This window comes from Chrysochloris asiatica, unplaced genomic scaffold (assembly GCF_000296735.1).
Source record: "Chrysochloris asiatica unplaced genomic scaffold, ChrAsi1.0 scaffold00266, whole genome shotgun sequence".
NCBI classification, from domain to species: Eukaryota; Metazoa; Chordata; class Mammalia; order Afrosoricida; family Chrysochloridae; genus Chrysochloris; species Chrysochloris asiatica.
Window position 1 is genome coordinate 1439732 of NW_006408784.1, and position 24920 is coordinate 1464651.

General features: G+C 42.5%; 2 protein-coding genes across 2 annotated transcripts in view; both read left to right on the plus strand.

The window, feature by feature from the left end:
* The first annotated feature begins 4290 nt into the window (after nt 1-4290).
* Nucleotides 4291-14271, plus strand: SDF2 (stromal cell-derived factor 2). The gene is made up of 3 exons (XM_006874202.1): nt 4291-4441; nt 9371-9567; nt 13984-14271. The coding sequence occupies exons 1-3, from the start codon at nt 4291-4293 to the stop codon at nt 14269-14271; spliced, it is 636 nt and encodes a 211-aa protein (XP_006874264.1).
* A 6496-nt stretch (nt 14272-20767) lies between these two features.
* Nucleotides 20768-24920, plus strand: part of KIAA0100 (KIAA0100 ortholog) — a 31475-nt gene continuing 27322 nt past the window's right edge. The window contains exons 1-8 of the mRNA XM_006874203.1: nt 20768-20948; nt 21681-21810; nt 22550-22599; nt 22868-23015; nt 23209-23327; nt 23542-23602; nt 23786-23975; nt 24692-24815. Coding sequence (XP_006874265.1) covers nt 20881-20948; nt 21681-21810; nt 22550-22599; nt 22868-23015; nt 23209-23327; nt 23542-23602; nt 23786-23975; nt 24692-24815 — 890 coding nt within the window. The 5' untranslated portion in view covers nt 20768-20880. The remainder of the gene's footprint in view (nt 20949-21680; nt 21811-22549; nt 22600-22867; nt 23016-23208; nt 23328-23541; nt 23603-23785; nt 23976-24691; nt 24816-24920) is intronic.

Below are 24920 nucleotides of genomic sequence, written 5' to 3' on the forward strand. Positions count from 1 at the left end.
CCTCAGAAACCCTATACAGGGTCGCTATGGGTCAGAACTGACTCAACGGCACTTAAAACAACAATAGGACTCTCTGAGTGGTGCAAACAGTTAATGTACTTGGCTGCTAACCAAGTTTGGAAGTTTGAGTCTACCCAAAGGTACCTCAGAAGAAATGCTTGGCAATCTACTTCCAAAAAATCAGCCACTGAAAGCCCTATTGAGCAAAGTCCTACATACATGGTGGGGTTGCCATGAGTTAGAACCAACTCAATAGCAACTGGTTACTACATGCCGGGCATGTGATCCCTGCCTCTAGGATACTCACCTGATACAGAAGACAAACCACAAATAAAATAAACCTTACTACAAGAGCTACAGAGAAAGCAAATGTTCAAAACCACCAGGTGATCCTCAGAAACTCTATATGGGGTCACTATGAGTCAGAACCGACTTGACGGCACACAATTAGATGGGGTGGGCACCTCAGAGAGTGTGACTTTAGGCTAAGATGTGAAAAATGGGTAGGTTATGGCATATGGAACCAGAAAAAGCTAGAACTTGGCATACTGTTGGTGACATCCTAAGGCTTAGGTGACTAGAGTATGATGAATGAGGACTGAAAGAGAAGGGAGAGCCTGTTCAAGTAGAGCTGGGAAGGCTATGAAAAACCATAGAAAGTCACTGGTTTTAGGCAGGACAATGACATGATCTGACCTGACATGATTCTGGCTGCTTGGAATGTAGGCTGGAAGGGATCTGAGTAGACTGAGGATGCCACTGTGGTAGCATAAACAAAAGATGGTGGCATGCAGTAGGATGGCAGTAGTGGAGGAGACTGGGAAACAGATCTGGAGGTAGAAATGATAGGACTTCTTGAAAAACCTGGGGGTTGGGAGGAGGAATTGTAAGGGAGAAGATCATAGATGATTCCCAAAGGTCTGGTTTGGGTACCATGTGGATGTGAGTCCCACTTAGATGTGTATCAGATTCCAGGTACCACGAGTCAAAATCAGCTCAACAGCAATAGGTTTATATCAGCTTTGGAGTGTCTAAAAGACATCTAAATGAATCAAATGTTAAGAAGGCATTTTGATATACGGTTCTGGAACACAGAAGAGAAAGGGCTGGGCTAGAGATTTGAATTTGGGAGTTGTCTGCTATTTATTAGATCTTAACCATGGTCATGAGGTTGGATCACCTAAACAATATATACAGAGAAAAGAATTCAGAATTCTTCAACATTTAAACATAAAGTAAAGAGCAAATGTGTTAAGGAGCCACAGAAATGAAGAATGTCCAGGAATGAATGCCGTGTTAATGAGCCAAGAGAGGAGAGTTTCAAGAAGAATTACTGTATCAAATATTTATAGACTAAAGAATATGAGAATAAAGTATTCATTGGATTTGGCAACTGGTGATGCTGACAAAACAATTTCAGAAGAGAAGCCAGAGTACAGCACCCTAAGGAGTGAATTGGTGTGAAAAGTTGAGTTGGCACAGGTCAAAAAATTTAGTAACGATGGGAAATTTAATAAGTGGGATGGTAGTTGGAAAGGGATGTGAGAAATAAGAGAATATATATAATCAGTGTGCTGATAGGAACACCTATTTAAAAGGTATAAAAATCAACATGATTGTATTTGGGGAATAATGGAAAAGGAAGCCAAAGAATCAATCAAGAGCAGAGGAGTAAAAGCAAATTTATTTGCTTCCAAAGATCACATTTCCATCATACTAGGTAGGCTTCCTTTCTTGTAAAGGAAGCCTCCAGAAGACCTAGAAAATGTGGCTGAGTATCTCTAGTTTTCACCACTTCCTGATGTGATTCATCTTTTCATGATGTTGTCAAAAGTTGGTCTGACTCATAGTGATCCTGTATGGGGATTCTGATGCTGTACATCTTTGCAAGAGCAAAAAGCCTCATCTTTCTCTTACACAGTGGCTGGTGGACTCAAACTGTTGACCTTGTGGTTAGTAGTTCACTGCTTACTGTAGAGTCATAAATTAAGAACTAGTAATACTATGCTATTCAGTCTAGTAACCATTCAAGCCAACTTCATAAAACATATATTGGTTGAAGGGACACAAGTCATGGAAAAAACCAAACAGTTGCTGTCCCCATGTTGTCTGAGCAGAACTGTCAAGTTTTAATGGCTGATTTTTCCGAAGTAGATTGCCAGGCTTTTCATCTGAGGCACCTCTGGGAGGACTTGAAACTCCAACCTTTTGATTAGCAGCTGAGCAGTCAACCACATGCACCACCTTGGGAACTCCATGGAAAAGGAATCTGTTTATAGCTGAAGGGAAAACAATCATGCTTTTGCAATCAATATACTCAAGACTCAGACACTACAACTTTCCTGAAGAAATTAACCAGATACTAAAATGTTTACAAGGAGCTCTGGTAGCCTAGTGGTAACGAATTGGGCTGCGAACAGCAAGGTCAGTAGTTTGAAATTACCAGCCACTCCGCGGAGAAAGATGAGGCTTTCTGCTCCCACAGATTTACTGCCTCAGAAATCCTGTGTAGGGTCACTGTGGGTTGGAACCAACTTGATGGCACTTAAGAACATATTGTTTACATGAGCTCTGGTAGGTAGTGGTTACAAATCCAGCTCCTATCCTCAGAATCAGCAGTTTGAAACTACCTGCTGTTCTGCGAGAGGAAGATGAAGCTTTCTGCTCCCGTAAAGATTTACAGCCTTGGAAACCCTGTACAGGGTCATTATGAGTCGGAACCAACTCCATGGCACATAACAATAACATATTGTTTACATTCTCTGTGTTCATTAATAGTCGAGGTGTAGCTTAATACTACCTTGTTGTTAAGTACTGTGGAGTCGGTTCTGACTTACAGTGACCCTGTAAAAGGTTTCCAAAGAGCAGCTGGTAGATTTGAACCGCTTACCTTGTAGTTAGCTGGCTAGTGCTTATTCTACAGCGCCAAACCAAACCTCCTAATACTACCTTGTTGCTGTTACTAAAGTCCTGGTGTAGTGCTGTAGGAATAAGCACTCAACCACAAGATCGGTAGTTCAAACCCCACGAGCTGCTACATCGAAACCCTATACAGGGTCGCTAGAGTTGGAAGCGACTCCATGGCACTTAACAACCACCTCTGATATACTGAATTTCCATGAAGCATTTTCAGAGATGAGGCCTTCCCAAAAGAAAACTAAGTATCAGCTCTTGCTACAACCCAGACAAACTGCTCCAGCAGAATTGAACATGATTGGAAAAGGCAAAAATTAGAAGGTGTTAAAGTTCTGACTCAACAGCTCATTCTGATTAAGAATAGAGGCGACTAGCAAAAGTCTCAGGAAATAAAATAGGGAATCGACGGGCTTCAGGCACTTCTAGAGCATTTCTGGTCTTTAAAAACTGCTGAAGGATGCAGGTAGGTAACCAAGAAGTTCTAGTTTAACTATCAAACAGGAAAAGAGCTGAAATTTGGCATCATCTTCTAGCTTAATGGACGAGTTGCTGAAAGCTCCGTGGGATTCACATCCCCAAGGCAAACAATTCGATTACCTGATCGCGGCTCAGAAGCCTCAGTTCCCTTCCATTCCCAATCCTTCTGCGTGGCCTAGTTTTCCGAAGCTCTAGAGAGAAGGATGCGATTCCAGAAAGCCTGTTGATCCAATTTTCAAGTTTCCAACGCTATCCGGCTGGGAAAACCTTTGAGACTGCGTAACTACGCCGCTTTCCCTCCCCCCGCAAAGAACAGGGAAGGCCAGGGCCCCTCTTCTTCTCGCATATGGCTTCCCAATGCCTCTTCCCTTCCCGGACCAGACCCTAGGATCCCGGTATCCAATCTCAACCCATGCGAGGGGACAGAACTCTCGTCAGAGCTTTACCTGCCAGAATCCGTCACCTTCTCTGGTGCGGTAACCTCCACGGAGGAAAATGGAGTCGTCGAACCGAGACTGGGAAAGGATAGTACGGACCCACCGCACGGCCCCTCAGCCGCGTCAACGTGCTACGTCACTTCCTGTCCCCTGTCACTGGGTGTGGGCGGTTCATTCCTTGCTTTCTTCTCTCACCTGGTTCTTGCGGCTTTCGTCCGGGGAAGCGAAAGTTGGCTGAAACAGTTCAGGAAGACAGTAATCAAAGTCTCAGAGCGGAGCAAGGGGATCGGAAGCAATCAGGCCCAGCCTATTCCTCGGTCCACTCTAGCTAAAGGAACCATAAAGTCCAGAACTTGGGCTTCTTTACTTCCTCTGTTTTGCCGTTCCTCTACCAGCTTCCGGTTCCGGGGTAGGGGCCGGGTTTTCTTCGAAGATTAGGAATCAAGATCTTCTAAGCAGGATGACTGTGGTACAGCTACTGTTGTTCGGGGGTTTGTGGGGCGCTGTGAGATCGTCTGATCTGGCTGTAGTTACATGTGGTTCTGTGGTCAAGCTACTCAATACGCGCCACAACGTCCGGCTGCACTCACATGACGTGCGCTATGGGTCAGGTACTGTAGGGGACCGGGTTCTAGTAGGCTCGGGGGGCCTAGTAGGCTCCGGAGGAGGCGGGTCTTACAGAAAATCTAAGGGGTGTGGTCTGGGTGGGTAAAGGGTGTCTGGAGGAGGCTCCTAAGGTCCAGAGGAAGGTCGGGACCATCGGACTGCCTTTAAGTATTGTCATCATACCAGCTTCTTTGTTGTGAGCTGTATTCGTATGCTAGGCAGGTTACATAAGTACTTTTTTTGATCTTTAACATCCCTATGAGTTAGATATTATGGTTATCCTCATTTTACTGATGAAGAAGCACTTAGATTGAATTTCTTGCACACAGCTAGTGAATGACAGAGACAGGATTCAGTCCAAATCTATCCACTTCTAAAGCATGTTTTCATGGTGGTACTCAGTGCAGGAGATAAAGATATACAAACAATTAAATAAGTGCTGTATCTATGAAGTTCTGAACAAGAGTCCACGTTCTGGCCTTTCAGTCCCTTTGTATCTTAGGTTTGAACTTCAGCTATCCGATGGCCCCTTTTTTATTGGCACCCTACCCTCTTTCTAGTTAAATATTGAGTTGCTAACCAAAAGATGGGTGGTTTGAACCCATCAGTCTGTCTGTGGGTGAAAAGATGCAGTCTGTTTCCATAAACGTTTCCAGTCTCACAAATCCTCTGGAGCAGTTCTGTCCTATAGGGTAGCTATGAATAGGAAGCGATTCCATGGTAGTGGGTTACCTGCTGTCTTGTAATGAGCTTAAGCTGAAACAGTGACAGGAATTGGAAAAGAAACTGTTTAGAGGGCATTTTACCATATGGAATGAAAATGCATTGTAATCAATTATGTATGAATTTATTTGTTGTTGTTGTTAAGTAAGTGGAGTCACTTCCGACTCATTTAGCATAGATTAAATAAGCTCTCATTGTCCTGTAGGGTAAGTACTAAACTGCTAACTGCACATAAGGTGAACAGTTCAGACCCACTAGTCACTCCTTGGAAATCCTATACAGGGTCACTATGAGACTCAGTAGCAATTAACATCATATTCCTAGTTTTTTCTGGATACAAGAGATACATTTAGGGAACCAATTAAGCAAAATACAAGAAAAACAAGCTGTTCAGCTAGTGAGATGTGAGAGGCATCAAGCTGATGGCTAGATTCTACCTTTGGTGACTAATGATGCTATTAGCTGAGAATGGAAGGAGTACCTTTCAAGGTTGGCTCCCTTGTAGTTCATAGTCCCCACACCTGTCAGACCAGTTAGACTAGAAAAGGAACTGAGTTGTCATTGTTGGGATGTCTTAATTCTGTCAACCACTCAGTGAACACCTACTGTGTGTCAGGCATTTTATTACTTTTTTTATTTAATCTAGTTTCTTATTTTGGATTTACTGAGTCAGAGTGGGAGTGGAGAAAAACCTGGCAGTAGGAATCTGTAGGATTAAAAAATACTTCCAGTACTTGATTTGGAAACCAGTTTCAATCTGAGATTTGTGCTGAGCCTGAGGTAACAGAGGAAAATGCAACATCATTATATAGTTGGTGGTTGAAATGTCATGGGTTCTTAATCTAGTGTCAGTTTGAATCACTTGAGAAACTTGTTAAGAATACAAATGCTTTTGTTCTGATACCAACAAATGTTTAAGAATTACTGTGTTTAGTGCTTAAGAATGAGGACCCAGGATAGAATTTGTAAGAAACATTGTTGATACCTTGATACTGCCTTGGTTCCTCTTGGTAATTGGCAGGTCGATATAAACCCCCAACTAGGACCTTACCCATAGGGAGTCCTGGTGTGGTGCTGTGGTTTAATGCACTAGACTGCAGAGCTGTTTGAATTGCAAGATCAGTGGTTCAAGCTCACCAGCTGCTCCTTGGAAACCCTATAAGGGTCACTATGGGTCAGAAATGACTCTACAGCACTTCACAACCAGGACCTTAACCTGATGGGTCTCCAGAGGGAGAACTAGGGTCACTATCCCATATGAGGTCACTAATGAGTTATCACTGATGAATGCTTAAAAACTCCCAATCTGTACTCATTTTAGTGAGAGTGAGGCTTTATAGTCAATTTTGTAAAATTGGGCACCAAACCCAGCAAACAAACACTCTGTGTGGCTGTTTTACAAGTATTTTTATTTCCTAGCTCGAGAGTCCCTCACTTGGTTCCTCTTTGGCTAAGTACTATGGGGTGAATAATCTTCCTGGAATAATACTTCCTTTTGATGGTTGCATTCTTATTTTAAAGTTTCTGTTTTTTGAACAGATCCTCCCCCTTGTCTCCCTTGTTTATACTGTTCACACATACTTCAGGTGCATGGGCTCCTGTGGTTGCTGTATCAGCCAATAATTTGTGCTTTGGTCAGTTAGTAATTTCTTGGGCCTTTTTTCTTTATTCCTGAAGATGGACCAGTTTGAGATTCCTCATAGAACTCTAGGTTATGCCGAGAAATGGTGGATGGGTAAAGGGAAAGCGAAAAAGTAGAAGCAAAAAGTATGGAACATGGTTTTAGTAAAAGCATTACGGTGAGGGCTATGAGACTTGTAAGGCAGTAGCTAGAAGTAAGGAGAAAAAGTATGGAACATGGTTTAGTAAAAGCATTACGGTGAGGGCTATGAGACTTGTAAGGCAGTAGCTAGAAGTAAGGAGAAAAAGTATGGAACATGGTTTAGTAAAAGCATTACGGTGAGGGCTATGAGACTTGTAAGGCAGTAGCTAGAAGTAAGGAGAAGAAAGTTAGATTGCTTTTTTCTTTTTAAAAACAGCTAACAAAGTCATTATGAGTTGAGTCGAAGTAGTCAGTAGGGAGGAACTGATAGTTTGACTACAGATATTAAACTGGCTGGCTGGCTGTGTGCCGTGGAGTCGGTTCCGACTCATAGTGACCCTATACAGGGTTTCCGAGGCTAGAAATCTTTATGGGAGCAGAATGCCTCATCTTTCTCCCACGGAGCAGCTGGTAGTTTTGAACTGCTGACCTTGTGGTTTGCAGCCCGATTCGTAACCACTATGCTAACAGAGCTCCTTACAAACATTTACCTAGGTAATTAGATATAATGCTAAGAGGTAAAGTGCTATGAAAAGGCCATTAGGACCATGGAAGTAAAGGCAAAGCTAAGAGGAACAGACAGGAGTATCTGAGGAAAGTGTATGGGAAATATGGTGTGCCTTTGAAGAATTGGGTAGCAGCTGAGGTCTAGGGAAAAGAATCTCTCTGAGGTTTATATCAAAGTCACCTGTTTGGAGGGAACTTGATAGAAAATAAAACAGGAGAAGGAATAATAACCTTTATGGAAGGCCATGTGGTGGATTGGTTAAGAGTGTGAGTTTGAGTCAGGCTGCTTAGGTTCAAACTCCAGCCCTATCTGTTGGAGCTGCATGACCTTGGCTATGCTACTCAGTCTAACACTAGTATAAAATAGGGGTAGTAATAATAATAGCTACCTCACAGGGTAGGTGTTTGTATCAAAGAGCATTCAGGCAGAGGGCTTGGCTTAGTACCTGGCACTATGTAGGTGCTTAATACCCACTAAGCAACTATCTAGCAATTATTTAACCTGCAGAATTGGACCACTTAAAGGTTTTGTTGTTGTTGTTAAGTGCCGTTGAGTTGGTTCTGACTCATAGCGACCCTGTACAGGGTTTCCGAGGCTGTAAATCTTTACGGGAGCAGAACGCCTCATCTTTCTCCCGCTTAGCATTAGCCATATTTAGATAAGTGAAGAATATTTTTACAATATGTATTGATAGACCATTCACAGGAGTTTGGGTGCTGTAATGACTGCATGGATTAAAGTTGATGGCTAAGAATTACCCCATTTTGTGAAATGTGATTTAAGCAAAAAGTTGACTGTAAAATGTGAAATCCAGGCTAGAATGTACAGGTAAGCACTGCCTGTGCTTCAGAAACATATTTATATGTCTAGTGCTCTTTAGGAACGAGCTCTGGTAGTGTAGTGGTTACGAATCGGGCTGCGAACCACAAGGTCAGCAGTTCGAAACTACCAGCTGTTCCGCGGGAGAAAGATGAGGCTTTCTGCTCACGTAAAGATTTCTAGCCTCAGAAACCCTGTACAGGGTCTCCATGAGACAAAACCAACTCCACGGCACATCAACACCACCACAGTGCTCTTTAGGAGTACTGGTATGGTGCTGTAAGATAAGCACTGGACTAGCTCTCGTAGTACAGTGGGTATCAATCGGGCTTCTAACCTCAGGGTCAGCAGTTCGAAACTACCAGCTGTTCCGTGGGAGAAAGATGAGGCTTTCTGCTCCCATAAAGATGTACAGCCTCGGAAACCCTGTACCTGGGTAGCTGTGAGTTGGAATCGACTCTACGGCACGTAACAACAACTGACCACAGGGTTGGTGCTTTAAACCCACCTTCTACTCCTTGGAAACCAATGAGTCACAATTAACTTGGCAGAACTTAGCAATAACAAAGTGCTCTTTAATGTAAATTCTTAAAATTTTATATGACATACTCTTTAAGTGTAGTATATCATGCAATAATTTTGTTAAGTGTCATCGAGCTGGTTCTGACTCAGGGTTTCCGAGGAGCAACTGGGGGGTTTTAACCACTTATCTTGTGGTTAGTAGTCCAGTGCATATCCTACAGTGCCATACCAGGACCCCATATTTATATAATAATTTTGTTGCTGTTAGATGCCATCAAGTCAGTGCCAACTCATAGCGACCCTATGCACAACAGAACAAAATACTGCCTGGTCCTGGGTCAACCTCACAATTGTTGCCATGCTTGAGCCCATATACTTTTCATAGTTATTTTCATGTTTTCCAAGAAAGCATATTACCAAACATGCAATTTCCTCCCCACACTTGACCTATCTGTTTTTGTTGCAGAACACATTATTTGTAGGAAAGAGAAAGATCAGATTGAGATTACTGTTTTGTTGTTGTTTTTTTTTTAACTACAGGTAGTGGCCAGCAGTCAGTGACAGGTGTCACCTCTGTGGATGACAGCAACAGTTACTGGAGGATACGTGGGAAGACAGCCACAGTGTGTGAAAGAGGAACTCCTGTCAAGTGTGGCCAACCGATTCGGTTGACACATGTCAACACTGGTAGAAACCTTCATAGTCACCACTTCACCTCACCTCTTTCTGGAAACCAGGTAAGGTGGCATCATTGCTGCTCTGTATATTACTTATTTGGGTGGCTATTTGATCTTCTAATTCTTAGCTTGTTCTTTCCAAGTGTACATGTTCTCTTTTGTTCACACTGGGAATGTAGCTCTATTAAGTATAAAGAGAATTCTTTATGGTCAAAGTGGACACTTGATATCTAGACCAAATCAATAAATAAAAAGGAAAGACAGAGTAGGTATGCATTAGTATATCATATGTTCTGATAAATCCTATAACAAAGAAACTCATTGTTTTCCAACTTTAAGATGTTATTAATTTTTTTTAAATGTTTTATTGTGAATTATGGGAGAACATTAGTTTTGCATTCATCCTATCGTATATCATTTCATTGCCATGGTTACAATCCCTTCCATGCATCATTAACCAACCAAAGGTATACACTACAAGCCTGCCCCCACCCCTCATCGTCAGCACACAGCCCCTCTCCCTCTCTGTGTCTAGAGTCTCCAGCTGCTCCATCTCTCCACATCATCGTCTCTGCCTCCATCTCAGGCATCACTGCTTCTCTGGGTAGGGTCCCGCTCTCCACTCTTCTCCCTTGATGGTCCCAGGGACCTCCGCTCCTAGACTAAAAAGTTAATCACTTCCCTCCTTGCTACAAAATGTCTTACCTTTACATTTCCAACCCTCACAATCAGTCCTGATAACAATATTAATTTTTAATGGCAACTAACCATTTTAAGGAACTAATCTATAGGGCATTCTTCGGGAACTTCTATATTAGGAAAATAAAATTGTTGTTAAGTGTCGTCGATTCGGGCTCTGACCCATAGTGACCCTGTATAGGGTTTCTGAGGAGCAGCTTATGAACTTGAATCGCAGGCCTCCTGGTTCAAGCGGACTTTGCAGCCCAGCACATTAACCAACAGTACCACACCAGGAGTCTAGGAAAATAAAGTAGGCACTGTCAGGGAATGTGGACCTCTTAATGAGTCTTCCTTAATGACTTTTTTCCCCCATCTTCATCTTGTACACAGTTTCTCTTACTATCAATATCTTACATTATTATGGTACATTTGTTATAATTAATGAATCAATATTGATACATTATTATCAACTAAGGTTCACTGTTCACTCAGACTTTTTTAGTTTTTACCCAGGATCCCATCCAGATAGCATATTACATTTATCATTCTGCTTTAGACGTGGCTCTATTGAGATCGTTTCTCAGATGTTCCTTGAGGAATACTACTGATCAGGTATAGGATATTCTTCTATTAGAATTTGTCTTATGTTTTTCTCATTTGACCAGAATTCAAAAAGTGTATCATTTAAATCACATCATATTGAGGGTACACACTGTGTCCTTGATATGTTAGCCAGATGTTCATCATCTGGCTAAAATACTTTTTTTTTCAAATTACTCCTGTAACGTTATTCTTTCCCACCCTCTCTGTTCTCTCTGGAAAGGAGTTCCTATGTGCAGTCCACACGTAAGGCATGAGGAGTTATGCTCCCCTTCCTTTAGAGTAGACTATATACAAAATTTAATTGAAATTATTCTTAACAGAAAATTTGTTTCGTCTCCATTTATTTATTCAGTTATTTATATCAGTATGAATTCATGGGCATTTAAGTTTATACTTTGGGGTATAATTCAATACATTTTTATTTTGTTACTCCAATTCTTCAAGAGTTGGCCACTGGGCACTAACTGTTTCAGTTGACATACCCCATCATTGTGGGCAGGGGGTGGTGGTTGTTTGAGTACTTTTTTACTTTCTGGCATTAGCAGATATTCCAGACTCGTCTTGTATATTTCCTGTCCTAGTCCTAAAATTACCAAGGTTATTTCTCTTTTATTGGAAAATAGCATTAGAAGACAAGATTTGCACCCTAAATGTCATTTATTTTAGGCCTTCTGTCAGAGCAAGAAATATGAAGGGACTTCAAAAATATTTAAGAAAAATTGAATGAAAAGATAATGATTTTTTCCACAAACTCTTTGAAACTCCTCATATATGTATGTATACTAACCTGTGTATATACAGATCTATAAATATTTCTATGTGTAACCATCTATGTTTTCTGAGTTCTTACTAATGTCTTCAACTTGAACCCATTATCAGGTGGGTCATTCTGGCCTCTCCCCTTTGTTATTGTTAGATTCTGTCACCAATAGTGAGAAACCTGTCTCTCATTATTTGCCATCCATTTACTTAATTGCTCAATTCTAGTATCATCAAATAGTGCACAGTGTGTGTGTGCATGCCCTTTTGACTTTAGCTTAAAGACTCCATTTCCAAGTGACTGTTTTGTGTGTGTGAATTGTGTGATAGTTTACATGGGAGAACATTAGCTTTACATTCATGCTATTGTATATCATTTCATTGCCATGATTACATTCCCCTCCATGCATCATCAAACAACCAAATGGTACACCCCGCAAGCCTGCCCCTAGGTCGTCAGCACACAGCCTCTGTCTCTCCCTGAGTCCAGAGTCCCCAGCCACTCCATCTCTCCACATCATTGTCCAAGTGACTGCTTTTTGAAGTCATCTAAAATTTTGTAGCTATTAGTGTGTGTTTAATTAATAATTTTGATTGCCATTGTGATGGAAACTGTTTTCCCTTAACATAGAGTTGATCCCAACTCATAGCAACTCTGTATATAGTTTCCAAGGAGCGATTGGTGAGCTTGAACCACCAACCTTGCAGTCCAGTGCAGTAACCCACAGGGCCGCACCAGGAGTAGAAATGGAATAAAAGATTAAGAACCTACTATGTTTTGATTAGTTCATATTTATCTTATCTAATTCTTACGATTACTCGCTTAGGTGATATTGTCATTATTTATTTTAACTTTTTATTGTGAATTGAGTGAAGGTTAACAGACAAGATCATAAGCTTTACATTTAACACATACGCTTTGTTTTATCTCAGTGATTACAATCGCCTCCTATAACAATAGTTAACCTACTTCTTCCCTGTGGCTTCCCTTTTACGTCTTCTACTTCACAAATTAACAAAGTAGAAATATTTGATGTACACATACAAAAAAATATATATTTGTTTAAATGTCCTAAGGGCATATTTTGCAAGCCAGCCTTGTACTCTCAGGCACACAGCTTTACTCAGTCCATGGGCCTAGAGCCCACAGCTTCTCAATCTCTCCATACCATCGCCTCTGTCACTGTCTCTACTGTAGCTGCTTTTCTGAGTAGGCTCTCATGCTCTTCCATCTTGATGATCCTGGGATTATTTGTTCCTGAAATGAAAGATTAACTACTCCCTCCTTTTAGTTATGCATCTTCTATAATTACACTTGTGACAATCACTATTACTCCTGCTAACACTTACTCACAATTGAATCATAAAATCTTATCAGCATCATCCCCCATCCCCTTTCACCAGATCCATCTGGAGAAGAGGTAGATTATTCAGTGGGGATTCTACTTTACCCACCTTATTCTGAAACTTAGCACACGCACAAAAGCTTGTAAGCCAACCACTTCATGCCTTTGTAGCCTCCCACTTTAGATAGCCAGTGTCTGGATTGCCAGTCCCTATCAACCCAGTGCATGAAGAAACTAGCTTGTTCCTTGATATGAAGAATCCTTCCATTTTGGTTGGAATTTTGAGCAACTGCATCCATAACAGTCCTTCCCTGTGTTCCATTTCCATTCACCCATCTTTCTTGACTCTTCTTGCCTTCTGAACTTGGTTTTTGGGCAAATGCTGCCCTTTTCATGTCATAGAATTGATTGTTTTGAGGAGTACTTTCTTCACAGATACTATTGTTCACTTTATAGTCAGTTTTTTTTTTTTTTTGGCAGAAAGGTATCTGTGGGAGTGGGTTCAGTTCCATGTTTGAATGGTGTCCCAAGGGTTCTACCTGTCTTTTTCATACCAGTTAATACCAGTAAGTCTGGTCTTGTTTATAATTTTGAATTTTGTTTTACGTTTTTCTCCCATCTGTCCAGGAACTTTCTATTGTCTTGATCAGAGCAATTAGTAGTGGTAGTCTGACATGTTAGAGTTTTTCTGGTCTCAGGGTTGTAGATGCTGTGGTTCATGTGGGCCATTAGTCTTTTGTAATAATTATTTCCTGGAGTCTTAAATTTTCTTCACTCTTCTTTGCTTCAGACAAGAAGAGACCATTATTACATCTTAGATGGATGCTTGCAAGCTTTTAAAACATCAGTTACTATTCACCAAAGTAGGATGTAGGACTTTGTCTTTATGGAGTATGTTATACCAGTTGATCTAGATGTCCCTTGAGACTGTGGTCCTAACCTCTACAGCCTTTTGTGTGGTTATTTTTAAGCAACACTGGAAAAGCTCTCATTTTTCTCTTTTGGCGCAAACTTCGTTTTCTTCCCAGTGTCCCTTTTCTAGGCCTCTGTGTCAGCTCATGCTAATACTGTCACTTCTGTCTTCTAGGAAGTTAGTGCTTTTGGTGAAGAAGGTGAAGGTGATTATCTGGATGACTGGACAGTTCTCTGTAATGGACCTTACTGGGTAAGGGATGGTGAAGTGCGGTTCAAACACTCGTCCACCGAGGTACTACTCTCTGTCACTGGAGAACAGTATGGTCGACCCATCAGTGGGCAGAAAGAGGTACATGGCATGTCCCAGCCGAGCCAGAACAACTACTGGAAAACCATGGAAGGCATATTCATGAAGCCCAGTGAGTTGCTGAAGACAGAGGCACACCACGCAGAACTCTGAGTCTGAAGGCACTGATGCACTTTCACCACCCAGTGTTCATAGACCTCTGCTGCTGCTTCTCCCTGGGATCCCTGCCACAGGCCCACTGGGCCATGGTCGCATCACCATGAGAAGAAGATACATGACAGAAAACTGGTTGTTTTTAGAAGCATCAGCCCTTCACACTGAAATTGGTTATTCTACCAGACTTGGGCCAATTCTTTCTGAGTACATGACTTGCTGGTAAAAGGGGTAGATGCTTTTTATTCATATTGGCAAAACAAACTGAGGGGGACATCCGTTCCTGCTCGTAATTTTTTACTCTTCAGGAGCTTGGCATGATGGATTGTTAATGTGTGTGACTTTTCCTCTATTTGCTATGTCTAAAATGATAAAAAATGAATTTCATTGTTGGCCACTGTGTTGTCCTTTACTAGATATGCCATTTCATGATTCAGGAATCTTGGTGGTGGTGCAATGGTTAATTGTTAGGCAGCTAACCATAGGAGAAGGACCGGGTGATTTCCTATAAAAATTTCAGCCTAGAAAACCCTATGGGGCAGTTTATTTTGTCACATGAAGTTGCTATGAATTCAAATCAGTTTGATGACACTGAACATTTTATGATCTGCATAATCTTCTAGTCCTAAGATTGCTATCACTCTTTCCAGATGCTAAGAACCTTCCATGTGGGCACTTTTGAGAGCTTTATTTATATGCACATTTTTTGTCTTTCTACTTTTACTCTTGCCCCAGGTACCTCATTTTTATTAAATTTTTGACTAATTATGACTTTGGTTCTTGTTGTTAAATGCCGTCAAGTCTGTTCCAACTCATAATAACCCTATCTGTATAGGGTTTCCAAGGAGTGACTATTGTGTTTGAGCTGCTGACTTTGTGGTTAGCAGTCACTTATCCTACAGCACTCTCAAGTAATACAGCTTAATAAAGAACTAATAAAATGGTAAACACTGGTTCTGTTACTGAGATGGGAAGAAGCAGAGGATAGAAAGAGGAACTAACATTTATTTATTCACTAATTAGTAGGCACCATTTTATAGATCTTATTTCATTTGGTTTTCATACAAATAGGAGGTAGATGTTAGGGTTTTACCAATAAGAAACAGAAAAGTTAACTAACTGAATTAAAGCTAGTAAATTTTGGGTAGGAATTTAGCTGGTCTTGACTCATGTTTTTTTCATTGTTAAGTGCCATTGAGTCAGTTCTGACTCATAGTGACCCTGTCTAGGGTTTCTGAGGCTGTACATCTTTACAGAAGCAGAAAGCCTCATCTTTTTTTCTGAGGAATAGCTGGTGGGCTCAAACCGCAACCTTGTGGTTAGCATCCCAGAGCTTATCCTACAGAGCCACAGTGATCTACATAATTCTTTTTATATACAATAATTGTGTTTAACTCTTTGAAAACTCTATTTTGGACAAGCTAAAAGGTTTTTATTTTTATCATTAATTTAAATTTACACACCAATCACTAAAGCCAGTGAGGATGAAATTGAAGAATTTATCAAGTTCTTCAGTCTAAAATTCATCAAACATGCAATTAAGGTATATTGATAATTACTGGCAATTACGATGAAAAGTTTGGAAACAGAGGGAAGATCAATAGTTGGAAAATGTGGCCTTGGTGATAGAAAATGCTGGACAATACATGATAGAATTTTGCAAGACCAATGATTTAATTGTGAATACCTTTTCTAAACAACATAAAAGATGACTTTATACACATGGACCTTACCAGACAGAATACATACAAATCAAAGTGACTCCATCTGTGGAAAGACGGTGGAAAAGCTCCGTATCATCAGCCAAAGTAAGGCCAAGGGCAGACTGTGGGACAGACCATCAACTGTTCTTGTGCAAGTTCAGGCTGAAGCTGAAGAAAATTAAAACAAGTCCTTGAGAGCCAAAATATGACCTTGAATATTCCATCTGAATTTAGACATTATCTGAAGAACAGATTTGATGCAGTTGACACTAAAGCTGGAAGAACAAAAGAGTCATGGCATGACATCACATAGGAAAAAAAGCAAAAGGTCATTAAGAAGACAATAAAGAAGGAAAAGACCAAAATGCATGTCATAAGAGACTCTGAAACTTGCTCTCCTTTGTAGAGATGCCAAAGCAAATGGAAGAAGTTAGGAGGTTAAAGAGCCGAACAGAAAATTTCAAATGCCAGCTCGCAAAGACAAAGTCAAATACTGTGACAAAATGTGCAAAGACCTTGGGTTCGAAAACCAAAAGGTAAGAACACGCTCAGCATTTCTCAAGCTGAGAGAAGTGAAGAAAAATGCAAGCCTCGACTTGTGGTATTGAAGGAGTCCGTGGGCAAAATGGAGTTGTGGTGTGGCGTTGTGGGATAATGCACTGTACCACAAGTTCTGTTTGAACCTAAAAGTCAGCAGTTTAAACTCACCAGCCGCTCCTCGGAAACCCTGTACAGGGGTCGCTATGGGTCGGGATGGACTTGACAGCAATCAGCAACAACCTGGGTAAAATATTGAATGATGCAGAAAGCATCAAAAGAAGATGGGAGGAATACACAGACTCATTGTACCAAAAGGAAATGGTCAATGTTTACCCATTTCAGGAGGTAGCATATGATCAAGAGCCAATGATCCTGAAGGAAGAAGTCCAAGGTGCATTTGAAGGTATAGGCAAAGAATAAGGCTCCGGGAATTGATGGAATACAAATTGAAATCTTTCAACAAACTGATGCAGCACTGGAGGCACTCATTCATCTATGCCAAGAAATTTTGAAGACCTGGTCAGCTGACTGGAAGAGATCCGTATTCATGTCCATTCCAAAGAAAGGTGACCCAACAGAATGTGGAAATCATCTGACAATATCATTAGTATTCCATGCTAGCAAAATTATGCTAAAAATAATTCAAAACTGGCTGCAGCCATACATTGACATAGAATTTCCAGAGGTTCAAGCCGGATTTAAAAGAGGACGTGGAATGGGGGATATAATTGCTGGCATCAGATGGATCTTGGCTGAAAGCAAAGAATACCAGAAAGATGTTTACCTATGCTTTATTGACTATGCAAAGGCTTACGATTGTGTGGATCATGACAACCTATGGACAGCATTGCAGAGAATGAGTATTCCAGAACACTTAATTGTACTCACGAAAAACCAGTACGTAGACCAAGTTCAAACAGAACAAGGGAACACTGAATGGTTTAAAATTAATCTGGAAAGGTGTGCACCAGGGTTGTATTCTTTCACCAAACTTATTCAATCAGTATACTGAACAAATAAGTATATGAAGAAAAATGTGACATCAGAATTGGAGGAAGACTCATTAACAACCTGCTATATGCAGATGTTACAACCTTTCTTGCTGAAAGCGAAAAGGACTTAAAATACGTACTGATGAAGAGCAAAGACCACAGCCTTCTGTATGTGTTGCATCTTAATGTAAAGGAAACAAAAATCCTTACCACTGGCCCAATAAGCAACATCCATATAAATGAAGAGAGGATTGAAGTTGTGAAAGACTTCATTTTGCTCGAATCCACCATCAACACTCATGGAAGCAGCAGTCAAAAAATCAAGTGACACATTGCATTTGACATATCTGGTAGACAAGACCTCTTTAAAGTGTTTAAGAGCAAAGATACCAGTTTGAGGACTAAGGTGCACCTGACCCAAGTCAGTTGGGCAGTGAATAAGGAAGACCATAGAAGAATGATGCATTTGAGTTATGTTGTTGGAGGAAAATATTGAAAGTGCCATGGACTGCCAGAAGAGTAAACAGATTGGTCTTAGAAAAAGTATAGCCAGAATTTGTTCCTTAGAATGAGGATGGCAAGACTTTGTCTCATACTTTGGATATATCATCAGGAGGGACCAGTCCCTGGACAAGGACATTATACTTGCAAAAGTGAAGGGTCAGTGAAAAGAGGAAGACCCCCAACAAGATGCATTAATACAGTGGCAACAACAATGGGTTCAAACATAACAATAATTGTGAGGATGGCGCAGGACCAGGCAAAGTTTCATTCTGTTGTGCATAGGGCCCCTATGAGTTGAACCCACTCGAGCACAAGCACACCTAACAAAAACAATGGTTATCTGTGAAAAGATTAGCAGAGATTTGTTAAATGTAAAACTGACGATCTTGTCTGTAAACCTTCACTTAATTCACAATAAAAAGTTAGGAAAAATATAAGTAGAAAATATTCTCACTTCCACCTTTCCTCCAGGTCGGTTTTGTAAAGTTTGCTCCTAATAGTCTTCAAACTTGATAGAGGTGAACAGAGGTGCCTGCCATCTACTGGAATTTCAGTAAATAGCAAACTTCTACTTTTGTTTGTTTGCATTAAGGAGTAACAGAATTTGGGGATACCAACTGTGCACTGGAGAGTCCTGGTATGGTGCTGTGGGATAAAGAACCGGACCACAAGGTTGGTTTGTTAAATTCACCAGCTACTCCTTGGAAACCCTATACAGGGTTGCTATGTGTTGGAAACTCTATGGCACTTAACAATTGTGCATTGCAGTCCTGGTGTGGTGTTGTGGGATAATGCATGGGGTTGCAAGGTTGGTTTGAGTCGCAAGGTTCAAACTCACCAGTCGCTTTTTGGAAACCATATACAAAGTCCTATGAGTTGGAACAATTGTACATGAAAAGATGTCTCTTACCTAGGGACTTGTGATCATAACTTGAGGCCAACAAGTACTTGAGCACCATTTTTTTCTGCCTGTTTATCCCATTTCAGTTGCATTGATCCCTTGACATCTCTTCAGAAAGTATATAACATCAACACTTCAGGCTATAAAATGGGAGTAAGAAGGGTGGTAATGGTCTGGAGGGAAGTAAAGAAGCGATAGGAATCTTAGCTGAATACAGAAAGCAGATTGGAAAGACAAATGACAGTAGGGAGGTGTGTTGTAAGGGACCCTTCCTTGACTTGGACAGAAGTTTTCATTGAATTGTGGGGATTTACTATTCCCTGCTGAGTCCTGGTGTGGCGCTGTGGGTTAATGCTCCAGACTGCAAAGCCGTTTGAATTGCAAGGTCGGTGGTTCAAGCTCACCAGCTGCTCCTCGGAAACCCTATATAGATAGGGTTGCTATGGGTCAGAACCAACACTTAACAACAACAACTGTTCCCTGCTGGAAGGGTGCAGATAACACAGAAATATGCTTGAAAGACAAGTTTGACCTTGAAACAGCCAATTGGTGTAGCTCTTGGGACGATGTGAAATGACAGGTAAGACTTGACAGGGAAACCAGTTGGAGGGGAAAAAACAACTTTGGGGAACACACAGGTAAAAATTGAAATGAGCTGAAAAGAGACTGAAAAATTATTGAAGAGTACTTATGATTAGAATATGCGAGAGCAAAAGGGACTCCATGGTACTTATTTTTAAACCCTCAGGATTTCTTTAGCTTGTACCTTATTAGTAGATTCTCACTCAGATATTGATGCAAAATATCATAGAAAGGACCTTTTCCCAATTTTCTCACCTTACTAGAAAGAAACAGGCAAAATAAAGTTGACCATGTAATTGTCAACTTCACAGTTGATTTCATGTAGCTGCTTACTTCACAGATTTGTTGCTGAAGAGCAAGTATTCTATTTCTGCAGCATACCCTGCCCCACGCCCAGTTCTTCATATACATGTTAGTTGCTGTGGAGCAGATTCCAACTCATGTCCACCTTGTGCGCAAAATAGGGTTTTCAAGGTTGTGACCTTTCAGAAGCTGATTGCCAGACCTGTCTCTCGTGATGCCTCTGGGTGAGTTTAACCTTCAAACTTTTCAGTAAGTAGTGCAGAACTTAACAATTTTCGTCACCCAGGTACTCCTTACACAACGTTGCTGGTAGGTGCCGTGGAATTGGCTCGACTCATAGCAGAATAGAATAAGAAACACTGCCTAGGCCTGTGCCATCCTCACAATCGTTGTTACTCTTGTATTCCACGGTAGGTCAATCCATATTAAATGACCAGTACCATTCTAGTTGAATTTTTAAAACTCATGGGTTTCCTTTGTGAATGGAATGAGATGGGAGTTTTGAAGTCTTTTCATTACCTTTAAGTTTCCTCCTCAGTACTTTTCAGACAGAGCCTCAGAGTGAGATGACCCTGGGTTATTTATGTATTAACTTCCGCGGCCTCCTCAGTCTACAAACTCTAATTTAATCCAAGCCTTGTAATTTCCGGCAAGTGAATGTGCTTTGTAGTGGAACTCTCCGTGGCCGAAATGAGCCAGCCGGATTCATCTTCTGCGCAAAGAGCAAGCTCCGGCTCCGCGTCCCCGCGAGTGCAGGACTGTCAGTCCGAAGAACCACAATACACAGCATCTCGGTTTGTGGTCTGCTCGCCTCCGCCCGCCTCTTAGAGCCACTCCTTCACTTCGTGCACACAGCCGGTCGGCCCTCAGCGATCGCGGCGCCGGGCTGGGCGGGGGAGGGAGACAGCTGGCTGGCTGGCTGCGGGGGGCGGGGCGTGCGCGCGCCGACACCTCCTCGCAAGGCGCTGACGCTGCGCGTGCGGCTGGTCGGCCCGCGGCGGCGCTGAGCTGAGCCGGCTTGGGGGGGGGTGGGGGGGCCGGCAGGGTGGGGGCCGGAGCCTGGCCTGGCCGGGCAGGGGCCGAAATGCTTGTGTTCTTCTTGGCACTGTTGACCTTGCTGCTGGTTGCACTTGGCGCCCTCATTCTAGGCCGGTAAGGAGCTCCCACCAAGGCGGAGGGGGAAGGAGGAGGGGAGAGACTGAGGAGGGGGCGCTCACTGGAAAGAGACGCGCGGGAGCGGTGGGGGCTGATGGGGACGGTGCGGGGGAATCGAGGAGAGAGACCCCAGAGGCGATTTGTGACGAGGAGAGGGACGGGCGGGGGCGCGAGGCCGGGCTGCTGGCGAATGGTTGGCAGTGGAGGTGACTGAGGGGGCGGGCGGGGCCTGAGGAGATGTTGAGCTAGGACCTGAAGAGGTGTTTGTGAGGAGGGATCTCGGCGAGGGGGGGTTCCCGGGGGGGGGTCCCCTTCTTCCACACTCTGAAGGCTCAGAGAGCGGAGATCCGGCGGCGGGCTCTGACCATACAGACCTTCCTGCGACCACCTGTCTGGGGAGTGTGTGAGGGTCTGTCTGACACATCGGGCCAGAATGCCTGTTTTGATCCGTGTTGGGCGCTCTTCTCACTCTCTCTCTGAGCTTCTAAGGTTCGGAGGGATTGCTTTCTTCACCTCCAATTCACTTTGGTTTCATCTAGGTGGAGGGGGTCACTCGGGTGTGAGGAGTGACGGATGTGTCGGGCAGAGTGGAGTTCTGGGTGACAGCAGAGTTGCCCAGAATATCCAGCTTCAGGACATGACCCTTTGCAAGGTCTTCTAGGACCAGCTAGGGTTGTGGGAAGCCCTCATTAGGAGAAGGCTCTATATAACTCACAGATTTTTCTGCAGGTTGCTTGTGGTCCGCTTGGCCACCAAGTGGTGTCAGCGGAAGCTGCAGGTGGAGCTGAAAATTGGCTCCTTTGGCTTTTTTGAGATCCAGAATGTCAGTCTTAAATTTTTGCAGCACCAGCAAACTGTGGTAAGTTCTGAGAACTCCCTGGGTGTGTGTCTGGTGTTGATCCAGCTGAATTTCAACTTGTAATTTCCTTTAAAAAAAAAAAAAATCCTGGGGCTTTTCCTAGTTAACTGTGGCCTTGCCATTTGTTTGTCCAAGGGATCTTAGAGATAGTATGGGAACAAGGGATTGATGTTAGCTGGTCAGTTAGAAATGCTTATAGGGCACAGAATGTCCAGCACACATGAGAAAGATGCAGAAGAGAAGCACAAAAGAAAGATAACAGGAAATAGGATAGCTTACTCTTCAAATTTAAGAGGCGAAACATAAAAACACATTTTTCATAAAAGAAAAACACAAATCTCAACTAAGGGGAGTACAGTGGTTCTGTAGGGTAAGCACTGGATTGTGAAACACAAGTTGACTGTTCAAGCCCACCAGCTGCTCCATGGGAGACAGATGGGGCTTTCTGCTCCTGCAAAGATTTAAAGTCTTGGAAACCCTGTAAGGGTCACTATGAGTTGTAACTGACTCAATGGTACTTAACAACAACAACAACAACAAACTTAACTGATGTTTTTTTGAGGAGCAAGATAGCTGTGTGTTGAGAAGAGACGCTGGTAGAAATGGAATGGGGTGTATTTTGTGGAAAGAATTGTGCTACTTCCTCTTCTTCTGTGACGCAGAGCCTTTCCTAGCTTGTCAAAATGGTCCAGGCTTACCTAGCAGCTAGTGTATTAAGCCTTCTTTCACATTATTTTAGGAAATTGATAGCCTGCGGATTTCCAGCAAACTTTTTAGCCATGACCTGCCGTGAGTACCCTATGTCCTCAGTACCTTTTTGGGGAATATTTTAGAGTTAGGGTTTACAGAATGGGATTCTTCTATAGAAGCCTTTTGCTGAAATCTCCTTAATAGCCTGGTGATAATAAGAGTGGTGAAATAGATACTGGCAACTGCTGTGAGACTCTCCTCTGTGATTTGAGCTGTATTTCCAGGGAGGATGGGAGAATGAATGTGAGAGAGGCAACTGCTCTGGAAGGGATGGATCTGGTGGCAGTGAGGTCTCTCTCCTGGACAGACACTATGTGGCATTGTGCTTTGGGGAAGTGCGGATCAGAACTGACCTACAGAGGGTTTCTGGGCTATCTGCTCCATTCTCCCAGAGCACTGGGGTGGACCAAAAGGAGCTGCCTCTCAGCCCATCCTTACTGAAGATTTTCTGCCAGGTGAGACTTGTTCCATTTTTCTGGACTGTTACAAAGGCTTGTTGGACTGTAAAAACTGGCCAGTTTGTGAATGGATTTTTTTCCACTAATTTGGGGGCGTAGGTGAGAGCTGCCTCTCACTTTTCACTCCTTAGCTGGAAAGTAAAATGGTGCCCTGATATTTATTCATGTTCATATTTGCTTCTTTCTTCAGCTATTCTCCATTCATGTAGAGACTATAAACATCATGGTTCTCAAAGTGGCTACCTCTGAGTCCTTGTGGCATATTCAAATCAGTGGGAGCAGCCTTCTTTTGGATAGTGATGGGAAGAGGTAAGCAATTGGTAAATTCTGGCTTTAGGGCTATTTCAGGATGGGTGGATGTCAGGGCTTCCTTTTCAAGGTGTCAAGTTGTCCTTCTGTGGAATTTGAGAAGAAGCTAAGCTTAGGCACTTCCTCTTGCCTTGTTCCTTCCAGTCAGCAGAGCTTGATTAGAGGTAACTGGTTAGGAAAGGAAACAAGTGCTCTAATCTTTTTCCTTTCCCAGGCTAGACTGTAAGATGAGCCTAAATAAGATCAACAGCAAAGTTCTAAAGAGTGGCCAGTTGGTGAGTATGCCGTGGTCATTCAGATGCCTCGTTCCCTTCTGAGCATAAGGTATAAAGGCGCTTAAGGCTTACATCCAAAGTTCAGTATCATTACAGGGTTCCCTGTAATTAGGCAGTGCCTAATGTTTCAAACCACATTTTGACCTAATACACACACACCTTAGAGCCTTATTTTCCCTCCAGGAGGACACCTGCCTAGCGGAACTCTCTCTGACCCTGAACCTGTGTCTAGAGGTAGGCATCAGCAGTCGGCAACTGAAGGCTATTACTGTGGGTGTGTGGACACACCATGCTGAATTGCATGAGGGCCTCTTCCATAGTCAGCTGCTACACCAGGGATCAAGCCTGGCACTCAAGCCTGCCCCTTGTCCAGGTAAAGCTCCAATCAGTGAGCTCTGTTTCAGGGTTTATTTTGGGAGCATAGAAAAATAATGGTCTCGCTGCTCATTTTGGTGTGAGTTGTTGGTAACTGTGGCCTGTGACCCTGAGAGTAACTAGAGGAAATAGGGCATTTGCTTGTGGAGAGTAAAGGAACTAACATTTAGTCAGTACCTATCATGAATTGGGTGCTGTACTATGTGTTATGGACTCCTGGTGTGGTGCTGTAGGATAAGCACTGGATTGATAACTGAAGGTTGATGGTTCAAATCCACCAGCCGCTCCTTGGAAACCCTTTGCAGGGTTGCTATGAGTTGGAACTAACTCGATGGCACTCTAACTGTGTTTTATATATGTTCTCTTGCTAAATCTTCAGCATTTCACCAGTGAGGAGATGGAAGCCTAGGAGGGTTAGATAAGTAATTTGCCTTGACGTGTCACACAAGTCGGTAGTAAATGGAGTTTGAATTGTTTAGCCCTAAAGTCCATATTCTTTTCATTATGCCAACCTGCCTCCCTATATTATATTTTTAGAGTCTAAGGGGAGAGGACAGTAGGTGCCTACATGTCTGGGATATTTGACTTGTGACCTACCCTTGGACATTTTCTTAGCCTGCTATGTGTGATTGTATTTGGCCAAAGAAAGCAGGGCATTTTGGGAGACTTGAGATTGTTAAGGATTGATGGCTCTCATGTTATTCACCTTTTCAGAGGTGGCAGAAAACTTGGCAGAGCCAACTCTGCCAGGTCTATATCTCCTCCAGCAGCTGCCAGAGCAGGTCAAGGTGAAGATGGAAGGCATCAGTGTGGTGTTGTCCATGAATAGTCAAAAGAGGTGAGATTTCTCCTTACATAGAAATGTGGAGAGTTGTTGTGGGAACTGTATACTGGGGTCTCCGTAACCAACTTCGTTGTTGCACTGGACTTATCTCTGGGGAGA